This window comes from Setaria italica, chromosome IX (genome assembly GCF_000263155.2).
Source record: "Setaria italica strain Yugu1 chromosome IX, Setaria_italica_v2.0, whole genome shotgun sequence".
Taxonomy (NCBI): Eukaryota; Viridiplantae; Streptophyta; class Magnoliopsida; order Poales; family Poaceae; genus Setaria; species Setaria italica.
Genome location: NC_028458.1, coordinates 55,653,661 through 55,662,218, shown reverse-complemented (window position 1 = coordinate 55,662,218; position 8,558 = coordinate 55,653,661). Strand labels below are relative to the sequence as shown.

Here is an 8,558-nt window from a genome sequence, read left to right as displayed (position 1 = left end):
ATACTTCTAATTAATAAGTTTTGTAACTAATCTATGTTTAATATTTCTAATTAGTATCTAAACATTCAGTACTAAAAATAAATATAAATAAACTGGAACCGAACGCCGCCGGGAAGGCATCGCACGACTTCGTGAATCATGATGACTCGTGACCGTCCGGAGAGAGGCGCAGCGGATTTCATGCGGCCATCAGGCGAGCACACCTGCACCCGTTTTTGTCTTTTCTATGGTCTGACTGCCCTTGGCCTTATCTTCTTTGTTCAATGTTAGAAAACTTTTGTCTTTACGTGTTCAACGCGACAATGTTGCCAGCACATCGTCATGGTATTTTTTGTGCCATCATGGTTCATGCTGCTAATTAGAATTAGACACATTTCTGTCACAGCCCTTGATACAACAACAATTGCAACCGTACCCTCTCAGAACCATTTTACTCGAATTTGCAGTGATGGACCATTTGGGAGCGTGTAGCAATAGAAATCAATAAAAATTTCAAGTGAAAACTTATTGTAGGAGTCGGGGAATTTCATACCTTGATGCCGCCATGACAAATTGACAATATTGACGACTTAGGCCATAGTCTAAACGTACGTAAAGAAACTAGAAGTCGAATGTGTTTCTAATCAAATAACATAAGTAAATATAAATATATTACGGATCCAAATATATTACCACAAATTTCTGCAAGATTCAACATGTACCGAATCCTCATTTCAAAGCTGAAGACAAGCTACTGTTGTAAATTAAAAGGTGGATCTATCTAAACTGAAGAACTGCGGGGGGCAATCTACAAAAGTGCCGATTTGCGTTCAGTCCAAGCAGTTCATAAGAAACGCAGGCCCCTTGTTTCAGATTCCAGGCTTTCGGGAGGATTCGAGAAAGACGAAGGCAGGCAAAGAGCAAGCGATACCGCACACAAACTGCCGATATGGAGGACCAGTTCCAGGTACCGCGAGCTCTCTGTTCGAATCCTTTTCCACGTTCTTGTTCCTGAACTGAGACGTTGATGAATTTGGCGTCAGGAAATATATATTCTGTTCCGCTCATGTTTCCTCAGGGTTTTTGTCGATTCGATTGCCCCGGTTCGTGATTTGGTTGTTAATAGCAGAAATACGCCTGTTTTAATCGAAGCCCGGATAGATGGGACTTGGAATTCCTCCCAAATTATTCGAGGTGGTTTCTAACTTTCTATAGAGTTGGGGATGGAGAGACTATCCATGTGAAATTAGGTTTGGATTTGATATATCCATTTCGGTTAACTTCTTCGCTGATTAGGGCTTTGAGGCATGCTAAAGTGGGATCTTGGAATAAGATTAGCCTGGACACGATGGTCACACAGTCTGACTGTCTGAGTAATCGTAAAGCAACCCTAAACTTTAATATATAGAAGTTGCAGTAGTATCCTAGTAAATTAAACGGTTGGAGTAATTAAGATCGTGACAAGTTGTAATTTGTCCACCAGACAAAGCTTTGCACTGTCATCATCATACCGACACAAGTCCTATTTCAGGTACTTCAGTAGCATCTCCCATTTCTTCGGTAGAGTAAAGAGCCCCCTCAAGTGTGTTGTTGGCCCCTCAAGTCTTATAGTATAACTTAAAAGTAGTAGCTGGGTGCTGGTTCTATTTTTTTTCCTTTTTGCATCCAGTTGTAGAACTACATTTGCTGGGTCCAATTCGTACTAGGTTTGTCAAGATCATAACCATAAATAATGGACATCAATCCTAAAAGCTTAATGTCCTCTGACCTCACCTCTTGAGCAATAAGTTTTAGTGGGGCCTTTCTTGAACCTGTGAGAATATGAGATGACCATTTGGGTTTTAGCATACAGCGACTGTTAAGTTAAATTAGTAGAGTACCTGTGGTACCGTGCATTGATGATGGTTAGTTCGTGTTGTCACTATGGTGCATATCATATTTTTCTTTTATAATTCATCTATTTCTGCATTGATTTGAATTATGGTGCAAACACAAAGCCAGAAAGATAGTACGGTGATTGGATATTGCTACATCATGGCTCTTTTTAGTTTTTACTTCTACTTGTTGCACAACTTGTTGTTGAGTCCGATGCAGAATAAGTTAGTACAGATCGTAGAAATTAATCACTGATATTAATCCTAAGAGCTTATGGTCCTAAGGACCTGCCTTGGTTGAACACTGTAAATTTTTAGTCTTGAGCAATGCAACATGCACAGTTCAATATATTCTTTAAACTCCTGAGAATGTTAGACACCATACGAGTCTTAGCACACAGTATGAACTGCATTAGGTGTTTGGTTAATTCATAATTGCATTAAGCTTGCCAAAGCCTCATATTTGCTTATATACACAAGTCACAATTCTGCACTGGTTATGAATTATGATTCATATATTTTGTAACATGGCGATTGGGTAATCTAGGTCATGGTTCCTTTCTCCGAACATGCTTGTGCTTGTCAGAATGCATCCTAACTATGTGATCTTGTTTTAATGGTTATTATCAACATAGGATGGCAAGGAGGAGGTCATCCAAGCTTGGTACATGGATGAGAGTGAAGAGGACCAGAGGCTTCCACATCATCGTGAGCCCAAAGAGTTCATCCCTCTTGACAAACTCTCAGGTTTGTGCATGTCCTGCTCTAATCTTGAATCCATATGACATATTGATAGACTTACTGATGCTGAAATGTTACCATCTTGGACCCCCAGAGCTAGGAATATTAAGCTGGCGTCTAAATGCTGATGACTGGGAGAATGATGAAAACCTCAAGCAAATTCGTGAAGCCAGGGGTTACTCTTACGTGGTTCGCCAATAAGTTTTTCTCTGGCTACTTATTTCGTTAGATTCTATCTAGAGTGGCAAGGTCAATTCCTATTCAAACTAGTATGATAAACATTTTCCTTATGCAGGACATTTGTGATGTGTGTCCAGAGAAGTTGCCAAACTATGAGGCTAAGATAAAGAATTTCTTTGAAGAACACTTGCATACTGATGAAGAGATACGCTATTGTCTTGAGGGTAGCGGTAGGTGCCTTTTGTTTGCATTTAGAGCAGTAACAATCAAGATATTTCCTTTTTATCTAATTTACATACACAACTGCTTCTCTTATGTGTTTTAAAGGCTACTTTGACGTGAGGGACCAAAATGATCAGTGGATCCGCATAGCAGTGAAGAAAGGAGGCATGATTGTTCTGCCTGCAGGAATGTATCACCGCTTTACATTGGATACGGACAACTACATCAAGGTATCTTTGACTTGTTTCCCTGTTCCCACTACGGCTTTTTGTCTTCTTAATCTGGTGTTGTCTAAATTGATTAAACAATGATGTTTCTGCATGTAGCTATATATGTTATTCACTCTTGAAGTATTCACTAGGCTACAATTATTTTAAGTGGAAGAAAACGCCTATGTAATTCCAGAGGGACAATTTTCTTGTTTATGATATGAATTATGTGTTATGCCACTCCTGCAAATTTCCTGATCACATCTTAAATCTTCCATAATAAGCTATATAGAATAACGAACATTAGTGAATCAAGGTGTTGAATGGGATTTTTCTTATTATGTTTGTGGCTTGTGCAGGCAATGCGTCTCTTTGTTGGAGAGCCTGTTTGGACGCCATACAATCGCCCCCATGACCATCTCCCGGCTAGGTACCTATGTCTGAACTCTGAAAATTCAGCATTATTATGTTCCATACGTTCTTTCTTGGATTCTCGTTTCCCCTTTCATCGCCCACTTTATCCTCTGTTCGCTTTGACTTAATGAAACTTTCTCATGATTTCAGGAAGGAGTATGTCGATAGAATCATCAACCGAGGTGGAAACCAAGCTGTTGAAGCTCGTTGAATGTGCACTAGCATATCGGCATGTTTGCTATCGAGTCTGCTTGTTGTGCTACACCTTACAAGTGTTGCCGAATAAGATGTGCTACCGCAATCTGCTCATACCACAATCATGCTCGTGTGCCATTCAGTAGTTTGCACAAAACCTGCTTCAAATCTTTCGTAGATATTTTGTAAAATGGTATGAATGATGTGGTCTTTGATGAATGATGAAGATTCAAACCCTCTGCTCGTCTCAAATCTGTGAAAAGCTTGCGCGCAATAATTGGCTTGCCGAAAGGGATGCTTGAAAGTTCCTCATACCAACTCTCAGCCTGATTGACTGGCGTGGTTCAATTGCTTTGCTGTCCAACATTTTTTTGTCTGCACCCGGTCAAGAGGAGTAACTCAAGTCCTTCTCAGAGTAGCACGACCAGATCTTCGTAATGATGTAGTCACAGTACAGTCCTACTGCTGATTAACGAAAAGTTCGCGCAGAGTGAAATGAGTGATGGAACTGGCTGGCTCCTGGAATGATTACCAGGTTCGTCCTAGGTCTCTTCCAGCCGAGAAAGTGTGTGCTCATGAAGATGAACACGTTTTACGGCTGCCGTCTAGTCGCTTTGCGAGCATTGGTCGGCAGAGATGATCACCTGCGAAGAACACTTGTGATGCCGGTGAATTACTTATGTGTGCGACTACATTGCCACACAAAATCTTCAAATTTCCTGAGCATGCCAAATTTTTCGACTAAAAACTAGGAGAATGGATCATGAGATGATCAACTGATCATGATTGCTGCTCACAGGTACGTACTACCAAACATCTTCAGATACATTTCGTAGTGGCGACAACTGACATGTGAGTAGAGTGATGAGGAACACTTTTCGCGAGGCCAAAAAGATCTCAAAAGTTTGTGGGGGAAGAAAAAAAAAACTCGGAGAAGAAAAAAGGGACGTCCCTTTCGCGGCGAACGCGGCGTATCTCGCCGGCGGATCGGCGCGGCAAGTTGCAGCCAATCACGAGCTCGGCAGCCAATCACGCGCAGTGCCTACAGGCGAGGCGATCAGGAAAAATGGCCACGAGTTGTCGCCGTCGTCGTCCTCCTGTCGGCGGTCGATTCTGGGGAGGTGGATCTCGCCACTTGCGCCGGGCGCGCCAACCTCAGCTACACCCCGCGACGTCCAGAACCTTCCGAGCTCCACCCCGCCACGAACGCGCCCCGCGGTCTAGAACGTTCCATTCCCCTCCTGACCAGTCGCGTACAAAGGTCAAGCTGGTATTTATCGCCGCCGCACCGCCACTCTCGTAGCACAGAGGCCTTCTCTTCCCGTGCGCGCCGCGCCACGCCACGCCACGCCACGAGTGGCTCAGAGCACTGTAGCACGAGCGACGACTGTTAATTCTTGGTTCTCGGGATCGCCAGCGCTGGATTCGACGATCGCAGCGGAATTCGCCTGGGGATCGTTGCTTGGCTGCGGCTCATCCGGGGGCAGAAAAGGCTCGGCGTCTGGGTTGGTTGGTGGGTGGCGGTGGCACGATGGACCACCCACTGCTGCCGGGGATGGTGACGGTGAAGGAGGAGTGGCCGCCGGGCTCACCGCCGCCGGAGGAGGAGGTGGAGGACATGGACGCGGAGGGGGCGCCGCGGCCGATGGAGGGGCTGCACGAGGTTGGGCCGCCGCCGTTCCTGACCAAGACGTTCGACCTGGTGGCGGACCCGGCCACCGACCAGGTCGTCTCGTGGGGGCGCGCCGGCAACAGCTTCGTCGTGTGGGATCCTCACGTGTTCGCCGCCGTGCTGCTCCCCAGGTTCTTCAAGCACAACAACTTCTCCAGCTTCGTCCGCCAGCTCAACACCTATGTGAGTCTCCTGTCCTGGCTTGCCAATTTAGTTTCTCTTGGGTGTGTTCACTTGCTCTCGAGTAGTGTGCATTTGTGCTTGTGAGGTGATGTTTTTTGCAGTAAGTTCCTTGCATTGTGGAGTGCAGTAGCATGAGTGATCAATCGAGTCGAGTCTACTACTAAACATTGCGATCTGTGTCAATATACAGTATGAATTTCCTGAGCAAGATCACATTTCCTGGTGATGTAATTTTTTTTTTGAAATGGTGGTGACGTTAGATGAATTTTCTGCACAATCTGGATTTCTAGTTGAACTGATGGAATCGTTTGCCAATATCCGTAATTTTGTAGTGACAAATGTGGCGTATAAAACCGAAAAGAATGATTCAGACGCACAGGATGATGACGGGAGATGGCAGAACCTGCATGCATCTCCATGGCAAGCTGTTAAATTTCTGACACGTTCTTTGTTCAACTTGTTACTGCGTAGCTAGATGGATCAAGACATCGGATGACGCTACAAGAAAGAAACTATGTGAAACCTACAGTTTTACATACTTTGTGAAACATACAGATAATCTGCCTTCTTCGTTCACCTTTCACCTCCATCTGCGCTTTTTTTCTGGACAACTTTGAACTAACTATATATTGCTCTGTTCGTTGTCTTGCGATCACTGCAGGGTTTCAGAAAGATCGATCCGGACAGATGGGAGTTCGCGAACGAAGGTTTCCTGAGGGGGCAGAGGCAGCTCCTGAGGCTGATCAAGCGGCGGCGGCCGCCGTCCTACCTCCCCGGATCACAGCAGCAGCAGCAGCAGCAGGCGGCCCAGCTGGGGACATGCCTGGAGGTGGGCCAGTTCGGCGGCCTGGACGAGGAGATCGACCGGCTCAAGCGCGACAAGAACATCCTGCTGGCGGAGGTGGTGAAGCTGCGGCAGGAGCAGCAGAGCACGCGGGCGGACATGGCGGCCATGGAGGCGCGGCTGCAGCACGCGGAGCACAAGCAGGTGCAGATGATGGGGTTCCTGGCGCGGGCGATGCAGAGCCCGGACTTCTTCCAGCAGCTGCTCCAGCACCAGGACCGGAGGAAGGAGCTCGAGGACGCCGTCTCGAGGAAGCGGCGGCGGCCCATCGACGCCGCGCCGTCGCTCGCCGGTGGCGAGGCCAGTGGGTGCCCGCGTCATCAGGACGAGCTGCTGTTCCGGCCGGGCGGGTTCGAGGTGCTGGGGAGCGGCGAGCCGGGGACCTCGGAGCTGGAGAACCTGGCGCTCAACATCCAGGGCCTCGGGAAGCGGAAGCAGGACGAGAAGGAGGCCCAGGGCGGCTTGGCAGCGGAGCTGACCGACGACTTCTGGGAGGAGCTGCTGAGCGAAGGGATGAGGGGCGGGCATGCCTGGACGGCGGTGCCGCTCGTGCCGACAGATATGGAGAGGAGGCAACGGCCGCCGGGCCGGTACGTGGACGCGCTGGCGCAGAGGATTAGCTCCATGAGCAATAGCACCGCGAAGTAGGCAGAGGCGGCGGGTGGCGCTCGCGTCGTGGCCGTAGTTCGTGAATCAAATTGACCCTCCGATTCGTCGAGAGCCAACGTTAGTGGCAGCTCCATTGCTGTGGCAGTGTTCTTGCACACTGTACGTACAGTGCCGTGCTGTAGGCTTGTAGCGATGGATGGCCGGCGGCGTAGTATTTCGGAGTCGCCGGATCCTTGGTTGTAGTAGTGCATATATGAGCCACGATTCTTAATTGTGATCATTAGTTGCATTCTTTTAGCTCTCGTTGCATCTGTCTAGAACTCTTCATGCATCGGTGGTGATCTCTGGTTTGGGTTTGTAAGTTAGTGACTTTGTTGGTGCTCGTGAGCTCGTCCTGTTCTCTGCAATCCGTCGGTGTCCGTAGCTGATAGCCGGCGCCGGCGTCATGAAGGCAGGGATTGCGCGTGGAGCACCCCAACGGACGCCTCTGCCGAACGGTTGGTTGGTTCCAAAAGAGCCGCCGGGTCGCCCCACCCCGATGACGCAGGCTAGGCAAAGGGACCAAGATGTTTCTGTCGTCGGCTTATTGGGCCGTGCGACGTGAGGAGTTTCTTCTGTGGGCTGTCGTCGGCTTATCGAGCCGTTCGATTACATAGGGCTGTAGTCTCCTTGTGGCCCACAGCACGGCACGGCCTGGTCCGGGTGGACTGGGCCGTGGCGCTCGGCGCAAGCTGGATTACACACTGTTAACGGCCCACGTGTGGTACCGGCAGGCGAAAGCGACTCGATCGGGCTTAGACATGATGATTCCCCTAAAAAAACAGAGAGAAAAACATGATGATCGGCGCTTGCATTAGCTGCAGTGCAATGATATATTTATGGTGGGGGAGAGAACGTGGTATCAACATTTTCAGTGCCCTACAATATTTTAAATATACTACTTTAATATTTTTATTGTAATATTACGATAAAGTATTGAACTAGACCACTTGATTTAGGTTTGAGAAAACGTTGAATCTAGTTTAAAAATGTTAAATCTACCACCCTTATTTTTACTGGACCGTGTTTAGAGCTTGTTTTGATCATCTTATGTCTTAAAATTACGTACTTCAACCAACATTCATAGATCATAAGGTATATAGGCATAGCAACTCCTTCCTTAACCAGCTACCAGAAGCTACACATAGGAGCTCTTATGATACCGTTTATGTGAATACAGGGGCATATCTAACATGGGGCCATGTATAGATGAAGAGGAGGAAGAAGACTAGTTTTCCACCGCTGTCTCATGACTAAGTGTTATCTCAACTTAGTGGTAATGGATCATGACCCTCGTGCTTTCTTTACCATCCAACTCAACCCTATCTATTTTTAGCTCAAAATCGTATAGTATATGACCCGATCATTATTAAGCACGATATTTAAATTTGTTAGTC

General features: G+C 47.1%; 2 protein-coding genes across 2 annotated transcripts; both read left to right on the top strand.

Moving 5' to 3' along the window:
- The first annotated feature begins 794 nt into the window (after nt 1-794).
- LOC101758523 (1,2-dihydroxy-3-keto-5-methylthiopentene dioxygenase homolog 2) lies at nt 795-4,070 on the top strand. The gene is made up of 7 exons (XM_004985549.4): nt 795-946; nt 2,489-2,600; nt 2,689-2,783; nt 2,890-3,004; nt 3,102-3,226; nt 3,565-3,635; nt 3,770-4,070. The coding sequence occupies exons 1-7, from the start codon at nt 929-931 to the stop codon at nt 3,828-3,830; spliced, it is 597 nt and encodes a 198-aa protein (XP_004985606.1). The 5' UTR covers nt 795-928; the 3' UTR covers nt 3,831-4,070.
- A 904-nt stretch (nt 4,071-4,974) lies between these two features.
- On the top strand, nt 4,975-7,483 carry LOC101758111 (heat stress transcription factor A-2d). Its single transcript, XM_004985548.3, has 2 exons — nt 4,975-5,669; nt 6,331-7,483. Exons 1-2 carry the CDS (start codon nt 5,346-5,348, stop codon nt 7,159-7,161), a joined length of 1,155 nt encoding a protein of 384 aa, XP_004985605.1. The 5' UTR covers nt 4,975-5,345; the 3' UTR covers nt 7,162-7,483.
- The last annotated feature ends 1,075 nt before the right edge of the window (nt 7,484-8,558 follow it).